General features: G+C 41.4%; 3 protein-coding genes across 3 annotated transcripts in view; 2 read left to right on the top strand and 1 right to left on the bottom strand.

Annotated features, from left to right (window-relative positions):
* The window catches only part of cep170aa (centrosomal protein 170Aa), a 35,403-nt gene extending 22,492 nt beyond the window's left edge, over positions 1 to 12,911 (top strand). Inside the window, exons 10-20 of the mRNA XM_079689968.1 lie at positions 461 to 553; positions 1,583 to 1,700; positions 1,814 to 3,334; positions 3,972 to 4,022; positions 5,677 to 5,947; positions 6,613 to 6,772; positions 9,181 to 9,348; positions 9,444 to 9,532; positions 9,653 to 9,746; positions 9,842 to 9,893; positions 10,268 to 12,911. Coding sequence (XP_079546094.1) covers positions 461 to 553; positions 1,583 to 1,700; positions 1,814 to 3,334; positions 3,972 to 4,022; positions 5,677 to 5,947; positions 6,613 to 6,772; positions 9,181 to 9,348; positions 9,444 to 9,532; positions 9,653 to 9,746; positions 9,842 to 9,893; positions 10,268 to 10,581 — 2,931 coding nt within the window. The 3' untranslated portion in view covers positions 10,582 to 12,911. The remainder of the gene's footprint in view (positions 1 to 460; positions 554 to 1,582; positions 1,701 to 1,813; positions 3,335 to 3,971; positions 4,023 to 5,676; positions 5,948 to 6,612; positions 6,773 to 9,180; positions 9,349 to 9,443; positions 9,533 to 9,652; positions 9,747 to 9,841; positions 9,894 to 10,267) is intronic.
* A 1,145-nt stretch (positions 12,912 to 14,056) lies between these two features.
* hint1 (histidine triad nucleotide binding protein 1) lies at positions 14,057 to 16,041 on the bottom strand. Its single transcript, XM_079690825.1, has 3 exons — positions 15,881 to 16,041; positions 14,788 to 14,892; positions 14,057 to 14,365 (listed from the first exon to the last, which is right to left on the bottom strand). Exons 1-3 carry the CDS (start codon positions 15,989 to 15,991, stop codon positions 14,201 to 14,203), a joined length of 381 nt encoding a protein of 126 aa, XP_079546951.1. The 5' UTR covers positions 15,992 to 16,041; the 3' UTR covers positions 14,057 to 14,200.
* A 27-nt stretch (positions 16,042 to 16,068) lies between these two features.
* lyrm7 (LYR motif containing 7) lies at positions 16,069 to 17,640 on the top strand. The gene is made up of 5 exons (XM_079690826.1): positions 16,069 to 16,141; positions 16,382 to 16,454; positions 16,681 to 16,751; positions 17,019 to 17,100; positions 17,186 to 17,640. Exons 1-5 carry the CDS (start codon positions 16,124 to 16,126, stop codon positions 17,254 to 17,256), a joined length of 315 nt encoding a protein of 104 aa, XP_079546952.1. The 5' UTR covers positions 16,069 to 16,123; the 3' UTR covers positions 17,257 to 17,640.
* Positions 17,641 to 17,718: the final 78 nt, after the last annotated feature.

Raw genomic sequence — 17,718 nt, 5'->3', positions numbered from 1 at the left:
GTTATCTTAAGAGCAGTGATTATAATGAGTGGGGTGTATTTCTAGTCACTGTTAGAGTCTGAGTGCATTACATTGAAAACTGGAAGTGTTGTTATGCTAATTCCTGTAATTAACTGACACACTAATTGGCACACTGCTCCCAGTCCGTCCGCTCTCGTTCTCTTTTGTAAAGTGTGAGATTTCTGTTCGTTGCCATGGTACTAAACTATCGAGTGCAGATCGGTGCTTTTAATTCAACAGCATCAACTGTAGAATAATATTATCATAATGTTTATTATATCATGAGATGATTTCAATTCAAGTGTGCTACGGCTCTTATATGAGGGATACCGAATAAAGATTAATTGGAAAGTATGATAACACATAGTGCCTTAAGATTTGCATATATTATACTGGAAATGTCCATCTTACGCCATATTGACAGCTTTTGATCGCTTCTGATTTCCTGTAATGTTTCTAGGTGTTTGGTGTGCAGCAGAACCAGGACTCCTCTCTTCTGTCAGACCTGGGGGGAGAAGATAAAGGAAAGGAGACAGGAGAGACGGGGAAAGAGGTAGGAAGCCGTACAGTGTATTTTTCTTTGTTGTTTGCTTACATTCCTGTTCCTAGTCTTTTTTCCTTAGAAGTAACATTTCATTAACCATTATTTTCTCTCTTTCTCTGTCTGCCTTTCTCTACCTCTCCTCATATATTCACCTATACCCGAGTGTCCATTAGTACAACATTGATGTTGGGACTCATTACTTGTTTTTGATTAGTCAAACCCAAGTGTACACAATGACCTCTCACTCTCAAGTGTCTCATTATGCCTCACAGTATCACTTCCAAGTTGTGGCATTCCTTGTAATTGCATGCAACAATCGATTCCTCTTATTGATGCTCTCCGACAGCTGTGCATGTACAGTGACGTGACACCACACTCACATGTTTCAATTGCAGAGAGAGAACCGCTCAATGTTAAGGAGCTAACAAAAAGCTATTTACTCTTGTTTCACCAAGCAATTTACCAGGGATCAATAAGGGCAATCTATAACAATTGAAATCTAATCAATTCCCATTCCTTCCTCTCAGGCCAGTGTAGTATAAAAGAGTTTCATAATGTGAGTCACAGTCCCTCCCGTGTCTTAACCCCTCCACTCCCCTTGCCTCTTCTTGGGAGTAGGCTTGTCCTCCCAGAGACTGACCTAGATCATACTAAGATGTGGAAAGACAAGTTGGCCTCCAGGCAATTTCATAGTAGGGAGGAGGAGACACAGCGAATGTGCATTTTCAATCTTTCTAAGTCTTTCATGCAATTTAGCTAGATAGATATCTATTTCCAAGTAAAAGGACTTTTAACCCAGTGGGGTTTCTTTGGCACACAGGCAGTGTCCTAACTCTACACTTTTCTTTATACCCCACCCTTCATTCCCACAAACTAAATCATTTCCATCATCATGTTATATATTTTGGATCAACACAAAAATCGAACTCGGGATGCCCGTATGTTTTGTGCAACCACTTATTGACTGAACTGCTCTTTTTTCTCACTCCTGTGTCCTACTCTCCTGTCGCCCCACCCCCCTCTCTCGTGTCCCCTCAGGCTCTCACTGGCGACTCGAGCTGGGTCTCTGAGTGGGCCAGTCTAGCTGCCAATCACACCAGGACAGACCCGGAGGGCTCAGGAGCAGAAACAGCCGCCTTCCTCCACAAAGAGAGAGGTACATAGTCACTTCTAAAGCACGTACCTCATAAAGCAGCAATGGGAATCACTTGAAGTTGCTTTTATTGAAGAACATCTTGAAACTCAGTGAAGCTTGTCCTTTCTTTCCAGTCACTGATGCCTTTGGGTCCGGTGCATCCCTCAGCCGAGGTGAATCCTCCTCCAGTCTGACCGACCGTAAGCGCAGGACCCTCCCCCAGCTCCCCGTGGATGACCCCCGGGCTAAATCCAGCGCCAAAGCTCTTGGTCTAAGGTCCGAGATTGGGGAGAAACAAGACACTGAACCCCAGGAAAAAGAAAACAAGGGAGACGGGGAGTCCCCGAGCCCCATGAGGGACGCTGAGATGACCGGTAAACGTAAACAGAGCTCCACGTCCTCGCCATCCAAGGCTTCTCTCCGGTCCTCTGGCAGCACTGAGCGGAGGAAGAGGTCAGAGGAGAGGAAAGGAGGAGGAGAAGGAGAAGGAGGAGAGAAGTCTGGGAAACCTCTGGTGCGCCAAGGCAGCTTCACAATTGAGAAACCCAGCGCTAATGTCCCCACAGAGCTCATCCCGCGCATCAACAGAGGCGGCGGGCGCGAACGCAGCGACTCCGTGGGCAGCATGGACACGGCCACGCTGCTGAAGGACACTGAAGCTGTCATGGCGTTCCTGGAGGCCAAACTCAGGGATGAAAACAAAACAGACCACAAAAGTAGTAAAAGTTCTGCTCACAATCGGACTGAATCCATCTCCCCTGAGTCAGATGTTGACACGGCCAGCACCACTAGCCATGTGGCCGGAGAGGCGGAGAGAAAAGGCGATCACAAACGGCGCTCCTTCAGCAGCATGCACCGGGAGAAGAGCACCATTAGCACGGCGTCCAAGACCAGCACCACCACCGCGAGTGCCCGTGACCGCTTGGAGAGGAAGACTAAAACGAGAACTACAGAGTCGACCGGCCGGACTGATGCACGGCGCTCCGTTCAGCCGTCCTCCAGAGCCCGGCAGCCTTCCGTGGATCTCACTGATGACGACCAGACGTCCTCCTTCCCCATCTCTGACATCCTCTCCTCAGACCAGGAGACGTACTCTGGACCTATGGGGCGCTCAGCTCACGGACGTGCCTCGGATGATGTTCTCAATTCCAAATTCAATAAAACCTCCACCAGTGGAATGTCCAAAACCAGGAGCTCTGTGCAGTCCGCCACCTCCTCCTCCATGAGCAAGCAGGCCGCCCTGCCTCAGCCGCGGCCCACCAGAGCCTCCCTCCTGCGCCGCGCCCGGCTGGGGGACACCTCCGACACGGACCTGGCTGACGCAGACAGGGCGTCCGTAGCCTCCGAAGTGTCCACCACCAGCTCCACCTCCAAGCCTCCATCTGGACGGAAAGGATTGTCGCGATTCGACATGCTGGCTCAGCCCCGGCGGACCCGTCTGGGCTCCATCTCGGCCCGCAGTGACTCAGAGTGTCTGGTGACCCGGAGCTCCACCTCTTCACCCCGCCTGTCAGCAGAGACCGCTCTGCGTCTGGGGCTCCGCTCGTCAACACCAACTGAAAGCAGACTGACGCCCAGGATGAGAGCCAACAGCGTGTCCAAACTGAATGAGACCAAGACCAGGACCTCTGCAGCAGGGTACTGCTCGCCCACAGGTGAGCACGACAACACCACGCCTCATTTCTGCTTCATTCTGGTTTCCTCATTAATGGTGGATAAAAGTATTTAGACATTTTACTTAGGTGAAAATATCAAAACCTTTTTTTTTTTTCTTTTTTTTTTCCTGCATTCCAAACTTTCCTGAGGTAAAATAAAAAGAGTATTAGCATCAAACATTTTCTTAAGTACAAGTATGTTGATAATAAGCTTATTTTTTCTGCGGTACATACTATAACCCAGTTAGCTTGTGAATTTGACCAACGGAACACTAACATATCATTTTTAATAACAAATTATACATGATCAATTATTTGTTGAGTATATTTTGTATCATTAATCTGAATCTAAATATTCAAAGTAACTGAAGATCAGATACATATTGGAGTATAAGGTAGAATAACTGCCTCTGAATTAAACTATTAGATTAAGTAGAAGGAAATTAAAACGATCAGGTATAGAAAAACGTTTCTTATTACACTACTTAAATAGGTGTTTCTTTGCAAATCAAAAGTAGTTGAAGGGTCGAGTCCAACAAGTGAACTCTATTGCATTCTGTACCTCATTTTGTGTCATCAGTGTGTGTCAACATTTGTCTGTAAACATTTCCACTGTGTTGTGGTTGTCATCGTCCAGAGAGCTCTCAGCCCGATCCTGAGGGCGGTGATGCAGAGGAGGAGCTGATGGGTACTGTACCACAATGTAGAGCCTTCATTAGACAGTGTGTGTGTTCGTGTGTGTGTGTGTGTTCGTGTGTGTGTGTGTGTCAGACCCGGGTCTCATCAATAGAAGCCACTCACTTCTGTCAATGACTTCCAAGTCCTTTGTTTGGAAATAAAGACCGTTTTCTTGTTTTTTTTGCAGATTTAAATCTTGAAACTAAATAGAAATCCTTCACTAGATGAACATGTAAATATAGTTAGTAGTGATATAACACCACACATAAAGACATTTCAGTGAGTGAAGTAAGATGACCCAGCTCTGGCATATGTTGCCTTGTTAACTCTGTGTCTCCCCTGACATTCATCAAGTGATGCTGTGATGATGCTGAAGATCAAATGCTCTACTTACACGTAAAACGATTTTAACATGGGAGCTCAAACTTCAACATCCATAGGTGAATGGTTTCGGGAAAGTGCTCCACCCTGTGGGGATTTGCATTCATAGCACTTCCACGTTGTCCCATGTTACCCTTGAGAGACTGACAGAGCATGGTGCTGTCTCATCATGGTGCAGCTACATTAATGCAGCTGGTGTGTGACTATTCTTTAATGAGCTGAACGTAACCCTGGCTTTGACAAGGTCTTACGTACCTTGCTGGATGTTTGTGTTGCTGCCTGCATTGAGGAGCATTTAGATAGTGGGCTGCTGCTTGTTCTGTTGTTTTCAGTGTGGTTTAATCATTGCAAAACAGCACATCTGTAGCTGTCCAATAACAATCAACTTAACAAACTAAGATATTCAATAAATCAAATGTTTTGCTTCACCAATCGTAATGACTAACAACCCCTTAATAACACTTTAAATAAAGATGTCTTTTTTTATCTTTGTAAAATCAAGAATTTTACATTTGTTTAGTCAATTATTGAAAAATGTCCCTACTCTTCTTCAGCTTTACGGCCCGTCCACACAGCAGCTTTGAAAAAATCTTGAAAATCTTGGAGGTGGGCAACAACCAATCACATGAATCTCCCGCCCCTGACATACAAAACAATAGCAATGTTCAAACGAAGTAAACTGGATATAAACTCTCCAAACAGGCGAAAACCTACCAGTTTCACCCACTGTCTCTGCCACCTCCCTCCATGCCTGGTTCCTCCGGTTTGTATCCCGGTAAATAGTTACTGGTCGTAAAGAACCGGGTGATTTGCTACCGTAATTTCTCGTTTGGAATATGAGGAAATGAACTGCGGTCTGGCTCTCCCAGCTTACACGCGGTTTGATTGGCTAGTGCTTGTACTGTCAGATTTGCATAAACGGGATTTGATTGGCTGACGCTTCCACCTCAGCTTCAAAAGTTGAACATTGCTCAACTTTTGAATCCTGAAAATCCTGGAAATCTTCGCTTTGCTTCCCCACAATGCAGTTCGGCGAAAAGCGAAGCAAAGTGACGTCACCCCCATTCAAAGTCAATGGGGAGAGAAGCGTTGGAAGATTTTTTTAAAGCTGCTGTGTGGACGTGCCGTTACTGTCACTAAAAGCTTGATAAGTTGGGGGCTGCCTCAGTATCAAAGCTTCTCATGTTTCCAAGCTCATTTATTAACTTCATGAATAACACATTATGTAATAGAACAATACAATGAACGCTGACTGAATGTATTTCCCTTCACTCCCTCCACAGTGGCCAGCAGCAGCCGGTGGAAACGTCTGCCTCCGGAGTACGGCTCCACCTCAGAGGAAGAGTTTGGCTCCAACAGGAACTCCCCGAAGAACGGAGGACGCTCCCACATGCGCCCTCACCACCTGACCCCCCACCGCAGCTCCAGACTCAGCACCAGCAGCCCCGGCTCCAGCGTGGTGACGGGGCCGGGCGGAGTAGTGATGAAACACCGCATGAGAGAGCAGGAGGAGTACATCAAGGACTGGACCGCACACAGCGAGGAGATCGCAAGGTACTGATCTTTTAACCGACCAAATAATTTCATGTCTCGTGAATCTATGTACGGTTTTAATATGATATTGTAATGCAAAGTTTAATAATAACTCCTCTTAAAGGATAAAAGATAACCCCTTGAATGGCCATTTGTACATCAGAAGCTTACCATGGTTACCTTGAATACTTCACTGCAGTAATACTATATCAGAGTAGTATGCTCTCTACCGAACGAACGAATGCTTTTTTGCTTAAACCTTTCTTTATAATACACCTCTGCATAAACATCTTCACGCTTCGGTGGCGTTTTATTCATCCATGCAAATAGTGTTTATTGTTAAGATTTTTTTTTAAAGCATGTTGTGGGAAGTATTCAGCATACGATTGGATTTTTAAGACGCGGGTTGTATTGCAAAGGCTGCATGTGTGAGTTAGAAACAGTTATTTTATATAGTTTTGCTGTTGTTAAACATGACTCTTAATTTAAGAAATTGCTCCATTTCTGTATCCTTTGTTAATCGTGGAGGCATTGAAAAAAAAAGATTATTTAATATTCCTTTAATGGCATGGCTCTTATCCTACTGTATGTGTTGTTGTGATTGCATGTTGCATGTCTTCCCATCGATGTCTAAAGACCTCCTTCATCTGTCTGATGGTTAACAGGTTGTTCCCCTGTGTGCGTAGGATCAGCCAGGACCTGGCTAAGGACCTGGCCATCTTAGCGCGTGAGATCCACGACGTGGCGGGCGAGATCGACTCCGTCAGCTCCTCCGGCACCGCCCCCAGCACCACGGTCAGCACCGCCGCCACCACCCCGGGATCAGCCATCGACACTCGGGAAGAGGTAGGCCCTGCACGGCCCACGCAGCCGGACATACAGGAGAGCATGAGAAAGGTGCCTGTTCCTCTTCTTCATCACTGCCTTGCTTTCATTGCGCCTCTGCCACCTCTCTCCTGAGTTGCTTGGGTAAAACTGGCCCTGTTGCTTTGTTGCTATTCATTTGCCAAGAGAGGTATTCTTTTTTTACACTACCGTTTGCTTCACTTTCATTCCTTTATTATATTTGCTATTATATGCTTTACATACTTACTCACGTTCTTTCTTTCTTACTTACTAACTAACTAACTAACTAACTTAATGACTATCTAACCAACTAACTTAATAACTAACTAACCAAATAACTAATGTAATAACTAACTTAATAACCAACTAACTTAATAACTAACTAACCAAATAACTAATGTAATAACTAACTTAATAACCAACTAACGTAATAACTAACTAACCAAATAACTAACTTAATAACTAACTTAATAACCAACTAACTTAATAACTAACTGACTTAATAACTAACTAACTTAATATCTAACTAACTTAATAACTAACTAACTTAATAAATAACTTAATAACCAACTGACTAACTAACTAACTAACTAACTAACTGAATAACCAACTAACTTAATAACTAACTTAATAACCAACTAACTAACTTAATAACCACCTAACCAACTAACTTAATAACTAACTAACTTAATATCTAACTAATTTAATAACTAACGTAATAACTAACTTAATAACTAACTTAATAACCAACTAACTAACTTAATAACCAACTAACTTAACAACTAACTTAATAACCAACTAACTAACTTAATAACCAACTAACTTAATAACTAACTAACTAACTTAATAACTAACTTACTTAAAGGGCCCATGTCATGCTTTTCCGGTTATCACCCGTCCCCTTGTGTGTTATGAAGGTTTGTATGCTTGTAAACGGTCTGCAGAGTCGAAAACCCTCAAAGTACACCCTGTAGGGAGTAAAACTCTAACACAGAAAATACCTCCCCAAAACGCCTCGTTGGAGATTTCTCATGTTCTTCCTGGGCATCGTGACGTCTACTCTGGATACCCAGTAGCCACGCCCAGAGCTAAGACGCACATTTCACGGGCCATAGCTTCACAAACCTTGCAGCGATTCATGCCGGGTATGCACAGCGTAGGACACTGAAGGACGATGCGGCAGTTTCACTGTACCGGCCGTGTGTACTTAGACTTGCATGGCTTAATCTTTGAGACAAGCATATCCTACTGGCAGGATCAACCAGGTAGCCTGTGATGAAGTAGGATTGACCCTATATCATGTGAAGCTACCGAGCACCGGTCCCCAGGGGAACCCCTCACATTCTTCCAGTCACATTTGTCAAAGTAACGTTTTTTGAGAACCAGAGAAAAAGGGGTGACAGAATGTATCCGAAAATAGTGCCTCATAACGCGGGTAGTGCTGCCCCGGCAGTGGCTTACATCGCTGCGATAGGCAAGATGCCAAAAACGCCTATAAGGGGAGGAATGGATGATGTACCGTGTATATATGTATATTTTTACACATGTCCATTTTGTAAATTTCTAAAGTTAGATGGAAATACTTAGTAGCCTTTCTTCCCTGAATTATTTGCTCCTATAACATATCATTCATATATAGCAAACCATGATTAGATTTTTCATCAAAGAGTAGTAGTTTATTACAGGTAAAAATAACTTACTCTTCTATAACAGCAGTTGTAGGTACAGTTCGGTTAGTTAGCGTATAACATATACGGCTGTACCGAAGACTGGTGTTCCGCTCAGAGCGAGCCGAAACACACACTGTTAGACATGGGCGGAGCCTCTCTGGTGGTTGACTAATCAGAACAGAGTGGCCGAGCTGACCAATCGGAGCACACTAGGCTCACAGGGAGGGGGGGGGCAGGAGCTCGAACAAGCCGTTTAGGACAGAGAGTGAATACACATACTATTCAGAGATACTGTATGAGAAACCAATGTGAGTTTGGAAAATTGCACAGTATAAATCTATTTTAGTAGACCTCAACAATGGAATAGTGATCAGTGGAAATGGCCATGACATGGGCCCTTTAATAAATAACTAACCAAATAACTAACTTACTAACTAACTAACCAACTAACTTAATAACTAACTAACTTAATAACTAACTTAATAACTAACTTCATAACCAACTAACTTACTAACCAACTAACTTAATAACTAACTAACTATGGGATTCAATCTGAATTTTCGACATTTAGCTTTAGCCTTCTCTCTGACAGAGTTCACATTTCTTTCCTTCCTTAAAAACCTGATTTTAATCAAATAAAACTAAACAAACTAAACTAAACAAAGCTGGGATAAAAATCCAAGAAATATCTTTACTTTTTTCAATTGTATTTCTACATCTCTCCCGGTCCTTGCCCAGTTGGTGGATCGGGTGTTTGACGAGAGCCTGAACTTCAGGAAGATCCCGCCTGTGATTTCAACCAATAAGGCTCCAGAGATCAACGGTAAGCCAGTGGAGCTCCGCCCCCGGGCCCCTGACACTCTGGAGCCCCGAGCGCTGAGGAGACGCACCTGGAACCGAGAGGAGGTGAGACGCATCACAGGACATCAAAAATATGCCAACATGGCGGCTTTCTGCAGTCACGTTCAGTTTGTTAAACTTCCTTTCCTCTGTGTCTCCAGGCCGTGTTGGACAGCCTGCTGCTCAACTCAGTTTCCCAGCTGTCCACTAAGATCAGGCACTCCATCGACAAAACAGCAGGAAAAATCAGGTAATCATACGTTGTGATATTATAACTGCTGGGAGTATTTAATAGTGTATTGATCAGTCAGTGTGCCGTTGTGTTGCTCTGACTATCCACTGTGAAAAAACAATTGTGTTTTTTCTTCAGGATTTTGTTTAAAGATAAGGACAGGAACTGGGACGAAATTGAGAGTAAACTGCGGACAGAGAGTGAGATACCAATGCTGAAAACCACCAACAAGGTACAGAATCTGAGTCTCTGAGTAGTATTTGCTGACGGAAGTGCAGTTTTATTGACTCATAATAATTGACTTGTTTTCTTTCTTCCTTTCTCTAGGAGTTCTCCTCAATTCTGTTGGAATTGAGGAGAGTTGAGAAGCAGCTTCAAGGTAAAAACACAAACATAATCCCACCAGTACTAATAACATTTATGAATTTAGACGGTGTTTACATTTATGTGATAAGACGCATGATTTTATTTATTTATTTGAACTCCATAGATGAGGGCATAGTTAATGAAGACAGAAAGAAGCAAAACTAAAGCTCTTAACACTTTGCTTCCAATCTAAAGTATTTCTTAATAATGTTAAAAAGCAATATCCATAGAAGAAACAATTAACACTCAAAAACAAGGCAAAACATGTTTTAGGGAATTCAAATCCAAACCAAGAGCTTCATCCGAAGTTTATTTTAGTTTTCAAAACACTTCAATCACTAGACATGACTCGTCCACACTTTAATCTTCTCTCTGTTTCTGTCCCAGTGATCAATGTGATGGTGGACCCTGATGGGACCCTGGATGCTCTGGCCAGCCTGGGCCTGACCAGTCCCACGACTCCCACCAAGCCCCTAACGGCCAAAACAACTGCCACTAGCCCGGGGTCTGCTCCCCCAGCCAAAGAGTCCCTGCTGGAGACCCTCCCGGGGCCCGGAGCCTCTGCCAGGGTCCAGGTCTCCTCTGCCATCACAGAGGAGATGGCTCGAGACCCCGGCCTGAGTCTCAGTCTGACGGCGGTCGGGGGGCGGCCCTTCAACCGCATGAGGCCGAGCGGAGAGGAGGCCATCGCACAGAAGTGAAGTTTCAATGTCATGTGAATAAACTTTTGATTTGGAGTGAAGGCGGCTAGTTATCAGAACAACAAACTAACATTCAAACAGTTGCAATTCAGCTGACTTACCCACTCCAGGAATATAACACAAACACAATTTAGTTCAAGTTTCACCAGACCTGTCCGGAAATGAAGTGCTTCAGCTGACTGTAACCCAAACCGATGCATCATGGATACACCCTCCAATGGGAATTCACCCATGAGTGATTTGGAGGATCCTTTCAGCTGTTATTGCTTACAGGACAACCTCAAGCTACCTGGCTGCTCTCAGTGGACACATCTCTGTTCAGTCTCTCTCCTCCTCTTGCCTTCTCCATGTGTCTGGACCCCACCTACACTAAGGACATGCCTTAAAACACTTCCTCTATAGTAGCCGCCCCTCAACCTCAAATAATATACAGAACAACTTTATTACAGTACTTTCAGACAAACAGAATGCATTGTAACATAACATCTTATGCAGAATACGTTTTATTTACACTATGCTAGAACACTGCAGTGATTTTATAAGCTCTTGTTCAATACAAAGGATATGTCAGCAGCCACCCCCAACATACATGTTTTATGCCTAAAAGATAACCCTAACCGTCCATTGATGCGTCTCTGAAACTGACTGACTAATAAGTAGTGCCTCCCAATATCTGTGCCCCCCTGTTTCTCCTTCTTTCATTATGTTTGACTCTTTCCCTCCCTTCCTTTTCCTCCCAAATAGAACAAGGTTGTCCCTCCAGTAGCATGTACAGGACCGAGCTGAGAGCTTTCCTCCTGCAAGTTGGTGTCTGTGTTGATCTTACTAATACTGAATGGTAGTTTTACACAAGAGTAGTAACGGCCTTTGGGAAACCAATGATCATTTTCAGGCTAAATAATCACTTACCAAAGTTAACACGTCGTGTTATTTTCAAACAGTGGAGCCCTGTTGAAATTTGTTGTGCAAAAACCTGAGAATCTGAATTTAAAATATGGCAATTCATCTCATATACGTCTCATCGTCCTCTGCAGTTCGTCCCTTTCTCTGAATGTCAAGATCATTTTCATTCAAAAAGCATATTTATTTTAATGAAACACTAGTTTAATCATCGCTGCCATTTTGTTTTTGGCCCATGTGACATTGCCTCTGAGAATCTGTGCCCTTTCCACTTAAGTGTCCTATGATTTCCAATTGGCTTTTTTCTACTTTTTACAGTTGCGGGTGATTTTTTTTAAATAAGTAATGATGAGGGGGAAAAAACATGGTTCCAACTAAATATTTTATAATATTTAAATACTGATATTGTAGATATTTTAAACCTTTTACTTTTTAATACTTAAAATGCACATTCTCACATTACAACATTTTGTATCACTCCCCAGTGTATATACACACAAAACCTAAAAAGCTACTGGAATTGGTTTTAAGGAACTTTTTGTTGAAAAAACGAGGCCTAAGTAAGATGTGTATTTGGGGAACGTCAGCGAGTAGAAATGAACACAGCTTTGAAAATAAGCCCCCTGTCTACTCTATCTATTTAGCTTGTAATGCGGCTCATATCAGGGTATAACGTTGCATTGTTCTTCACCAAGGAGGGGGGATTTCCAACTACTGCAGACACAGTATGGTTAACCTCACTTTCATTGCATTTGCTGCTTTTCTTTATGGGACTAACCATTTTTCTAATTTCCCCTTCAGCGTATAGTCTGTGTTCTAGAGCAAGATGACTTAAAGGCAGTGTATTAGTACTTAGATGCTCTTGCAATAGTGAATTTAGGTACCAGAATACGTTCATTTTGTTCTCTCTATACTGTGCTGTACATTTTTTTCAATGCCTCAAAGTGCCCGTTTTGACTATTCAAGGGCATCGATTAAAAGAAAAGAAAAAGACGTAGCTGTCTAAAAGATTTCTCTTATTTTGCACATCAGATTGTGGCGTTTTTCATACAGAAGAAGTGAAGAAGCAGTGGGGGGCTGCATCAAATGTCAATTGGTTTGACAGGAATGATATCACTTTGATATGAGAAGTGACTGCCTTGCCACTCTGGAGCTTTTCTGTCTGTAAATTCAAAGCCGCTAATCCTGATTTCCCCCTCCCCCCATTGTATCAAAAGACATGAAATGAGGGGATTGTGAATGTTAGGTACATGTTTATTTTTGAAATTCTACATGTGTCATCTGACCAGTGTTCTTTTTCATTTTTGTAAAGAAAAAACATCATTTTATTTTATTTATTTTTTGTTTAATATTCTGTGGATTTGTCATGTATTTTATATTTGTTCAACTATCTGCAATGTTTCTTACTGTTAATAAAACAGAGCCATTCACTTGTGTCCATTTATTTGACTGGATATTAAACATGTAGACAGTATGCGTTTATATACTGCAGTGGAGACAGTATATAAAGGTATTCAACTTGATTTCCTTCCGACTAGTTGCTTTGTATTTTTGCTTTTAAAAATAAAACTGTGTTTCAACGAACATATATACATTTATTTCAAAACTGGATTGCTTAACACCTCATGGACTTTTTAATCAAAGAAAATACATTAATTCAGAACAAATGTCCCTAATTCTTACAGATTTGCTTTTGCATTTTTATAATATTTGTAATTATTTTAGGCATTCAAAACATTTTATATAAAAAATGCCAAACGTACACAGCTAAAATAATGAATGTGTTAGTACAAATATAAGCCCCAATATTGAAGTTCCAGCGTCAGCTAAATGCTGTGCAGAGAACAGAGGATCGAACTCTATTAAACTAAGCTGACTACATGATACTTTCTCTATCGCAGGGTGATGAATCACAAAGTGTAATGTGAGGTGTGTAGTCCTCCAGCAGCCGGCGTGCTTTCTCTTACTGCAGACAATTCTGTCTTTCACTTAAATGCTTGTAAAAGGCACCAAGGTAAAGAGAGCAGCAGTGCTTGAAATCCCTTCAGTGTTCATATCTTAAAGGTCCCCTATTATACTGCTTTTCATCAATATATATTATAGGTCTCAGATAAATACAGAACCTGTCTCTGAAGTGTTTGGCTTGAAACACCAAACAGATCATTGCAGTATCCCATAATCCCCTCTGTTTCAAAAGTGCTGATTCTGTCTGTTACTTTAGATGAAAATAAGGAGCCACGCCCCTCTGAGAGATATTTGGTTAAAAAGAACACAATGGTGCTCTAGGAGGAGATTCAGGTGATAAGGTGGGGGGGGGTTACCTTGGTTCCTGATTGGCTAATGGTTACATCAGCCAAAAAAGTCGTTATGACATCATAAAGTGGCCAAAATCTGATCAGCTCATTTTCAGACAGGTTTTTATATAAATGGATCAGGACAAAAAGGGAGAGAATCTTTTTTCCTGAAACTTTCAGAATCTCTTTACACAGAGAGGACACATGTTTATGTATAAAAGACATGGAAAGGTGGATTTTGCATAATAGGTGACTTTGAAAAATGTAACATAAAGACAAGGTTCTGCTTTTGTGAAGTGCTCTTTATTATCATGAATGAATTTCCAGGTTTTGTCTGACTCTTAATTCACATGGTGTATTCTGGCTGTTTGACAACAGACAAACAACACTGATGGCAGGATGTTCTGGGTGGGGGGGGGGGGAGGTTAGCCGGGGGGCCATGCCAGTGGACGTCCACCCAGGACGTGGATGTGGATGTGGTAGACAGACTGGCCTCCCTCCGGACCATCATTCACGACAATCCGGTAGCCTTTAGTCAGACCCGCCTCTTTAGCACACTTCTTTGCAACGAGCATCAAGTGGCCCAACAACTGAGAGACAGAGAGAGAAAGATGTATGACACTAAAGTTAGAGACACACATGTATAAAATATATAAGCAGACAACCCCTGAATTACAACGCAGTGTTCACAGTGAAGGTTTCCATCTAGTGGTCACAGTTGTTGGACAAATACTTAACAATAGTGGGGATTCAGTCATATTCAGTGTACTTATTCAAAGTCAAATTCAAGCACTTTTCAAGCATTTTAAGATACATTTGTAATCTTTTCCAGCCCCTCAGAGTGTGGTAAATTATGGAAACATTTCTTACAACATACGAATCATTGCACTTCTTTATCACAATGTTATAGTGCTTTGAAAACACAAGAACAAAATTAAAACACATTTGAAATTCAAGTGTTTTAAAGGATTTCCAGCAAGCGTATGGAACTCTATTATAGGATTGTACTTACTGCAGCATCACTATCCTCAGCTTGTGACAGCTGAACGATTGGCTTTTTAGGGACGACGAGGATGTGGGTGGGAGCTTGAGGTGAAACATCAGGGAAGGCAATACACTGAAATACAAATAACACACATTTAAGACAAGAATTTAGCCAGTTCAAAATCTACAACCATTAATATGATGCAATGCAAAAGATTGTACCTCAATATTGTGACTTCCACCCCATACGTGTTATAGATATTGTGCTGTTACTGCATGATGGGTAAATTTCAAGACGAGGTATTGCAAAGAAATTAAATCCTGGTAATCAAATATCTTCAAAAAAAAATTCAACATGTGTTTCAATGTAACCATTTTTAAAGTTGATATTGGCCATTTCTGGTACAACAATCTTTATGTGTGTGTTAGGATGTTGCATGTGTGCTCTCAAAGATGCCACATTGTAAAATGCTTATTTAACCTATTTACCAAATGAAGGAAATCAAATATATCTTATTACATTTGGAGTATTAAGAAGTTCAGAGATTTTTAAAGAACTTTTAAAGAAAAGTGTAACATGGCCCAGATGCATAAACAAAACACACTGCAGTGAACATGTTGGACAGGCAGTTTGAATCAATGATGTTATCTTCTGATTGGATATGACACAGGCAGCTTCTCTTTTTGAGAGTTGTATTTGTGTTAAATACTACAATAGCTCTTTTAAGAATTCAATTCACTGCAACCATAACACATGCATGCTCATAGTCAGTGCTGGCTAAACATGAAATGGATCAGCTGGAGTAGCAGGCAGACAAGTGGACCTTTCCGTACTTTGGTATAAAGCCAACTAAAGCAATGACTTCAATATGCAGACACACATATAAACCATGGCTAGGAGCCCTTCTACTGTTTTAAAGCATTTATGTACTCAGGGTTGCTATTTTGGTTTGGTTTCATTCTGAGAAAAACGACCTCATAACATTCACAACATTATACAGTACAGTTTCGGTTTCTACACAGCTAGTATGAAGCTAACGTTAGCTTCACGTCTCCTGCAGGGCGCAGTGCGGATAACTGCACAGAAACAGTGTTTAGGAGTTGAAATGCTGAATGCATACCAAGTCATCTTCATGGAGCAGGGTGGCAGGAATCTCTTTTCTTATGATTTTTCCAAATATAGTGTCTCCACCGGGCTTAGCAACCCGAGCTTTAGCCATTTCATCAGCCATGTTGGTGGATATGAGAGGAACTGTCAGCGCCGGTTTTGGCTTTGTGAAACTGCAGAAACGTGTCATCGCAAAGTATTCACTGATTGGTCCTTGGTACTTCCTCCAAACCGGAAGTGAGCTTAAGAAGTCAAGATGGGCACACGTTTGAAGGTGAGTTCGCGAAATAATCATGTGTTTATATAAATAACATCATAATAACAATGTTTTATTTTATTGTATATAGTTTGTTTGTTTCTCAATACACATGTTTGCATATACTATGAAGTAGATTGCCAAAAGGACAGGGAATTATAGTGTCATAACTAAGTGCGACTGTCAAGGTCCTGATGTTGTGAAAGCTTCGTGTTTACATACAGTCTGTGGTTTATATCATATGTATTACATTTGCAGATCCTCAGCGCGTTTAAATCGTTGCACAGAACCAGGATGGCTGTATTCAAAGATGATGACAAAGCACTGACAGGTGAGACTAATGTTGGTTTGATTCCAAGCAGAAGAATATCCGTGGCTATCTTTCTTTGGATTATTAGAATCAAAATTGTAACTTTTTACAGCAAAGTATAGATAGAGACCTTTATATATACAGTCTATGATAGAGACAAAGAAAATAGAACATTATTATTTAAGAAAGTAGTGCTTTACAATATTACAATTTACAGAAGTACACTAAATCCTTTCTCTCCACAAAGCTGCAAGATTAAAGATCAACGATGAGTTCCGGAAAAACAAAGAGGAAACGTCAGAAGAAAACATTAAGAAGGTACAGTGAAAGTACAACATGAAGGGACATTGTGTGTTCATGTTCATATCAGGTCTGTACTTTAGCAGTTGTGCATCTAAATAACATTTAGCTTCTTATACTAATCTAAGTTATTTTCCTATTAACTATCTGCTGATTCAAAGTCCAATCCAAAATATGTTTTAATTATATTGTTCATGTCTACACAGTGAGGGCTACAGCATTCAGTAATAAACATAATAGCACATCTGTTAACCCTCATTACCCTTCTTGTTTGTTTTTTTACAGATGATGAAAATGGGCTCATCTGTGGAAGCTATTCTGCGGGAAGGCGTGTTACAAGTGGAACATGTTGGAGATAAGAAACTCTGTATGTTGTTATGTTCCATAATCTTGTCTTTTTTCAACAAATATAAAACATACATCTTGACCCTGATTTTACATTTCTCTCACAGTGCTTCGACCCAGAGAGAGCCTTCTACTCGAAAATGTACCTTATTCTGACGAGCCACGGAAAAAGGCATGAAAGACCATCTGATTACATGTTTTTCGTAAATAAGAGACTCACCATCATCCGCTCTGTTCCTCTGCATTTAAAGGATTCAACGCAAAATATTTCAAGTTGTTCACGATCTCCTGAACTAAGAACATTTTAAAGATCATCGCTACACGGAGAAATGTCTTGTTCTGATTTACTCAAGCTCTCATTTGCGCTGCTTAAGGAAATCTGTACTATGAATGAGATGTCCTTACTGTACAGTATTTTGTCAAATGATATTATGTATTGATTTACTTTCCGAGTGTTCTGCCCACTTTTCTGTGGTTTTTTATTTAACTGATTGAGGGAGAACTTCTTCCCTGCTTCTGATCATTTTCATTGTGTTCTGAATTAAAGAGGAGTATTCCCAAAGTTTTCATTTATTGTTCAAATCACGATAAATGATGTATGAATCTAACATGACAGTGGGTCAACATTAAGGGCAAAGAC

This window comes from Notothenia rossii, assembly GCF_949606895.1.
Source record: "Notothenia rossii genome assembly, chromosome: 6".
Lineage (NCBI taxonomy): Eukaryota > Metazoa > Chordata > Actinopteri > Perciformes > Nototheniidae > Notothenia > Notothenia rossii.
The sequence above is the reverse complement of the archived record's forward strand: the minus strand, read 5'-3'. Positions and strand labels throughout refer to the sequence as shown.

What these genes read in the sequence shown, in the direction of transcription:
- hint1 (XM_079690825.1), bottom strand. Translation starts at nt 15,991, where the DNA reads ATGGCTGATGAAATGGCTAAAGCTCGGGTTGCTAAGCCCGGTGGAGAC. An exon ending in TGCTCCATGAAGATGACTTG is followed by an intron (nt 14,893 to 15,880) that starts GTATGCATTCAG and finishes TTTGTATTTCAG; the next exon opens with TGTATTGCCTTCCCTGATGT. An exon ending in CTGAGGATAGTGATGCTGCA is followed by an intron (nt 14,366 to 14,787) that starts GTAAGTACAATC and finishes TCTGTCTCTCAG; the next exon opens with TTGTTGGGCCACTTGATGCT.
- lyrm7 (XM_079690826.1), top strand. An exon ending in TGATGACAAAGCACTGACAG is followed by an intron (nt 16,455 to 16,680) that starts GTGAGACTAATG and finishes CTCTCCACAAAG; the next exon opens with CTGCAAGATTAAAGATCAAC. An exon ending in CAGAAGAAAACATTAAGAAG is followed by an intron (nt 16,752 to 17,018) that starts GTACAGTGAAAG and finishes GTTTTTTTACAG; the next exon opens with ATGATGAAAATGGGCTCATC.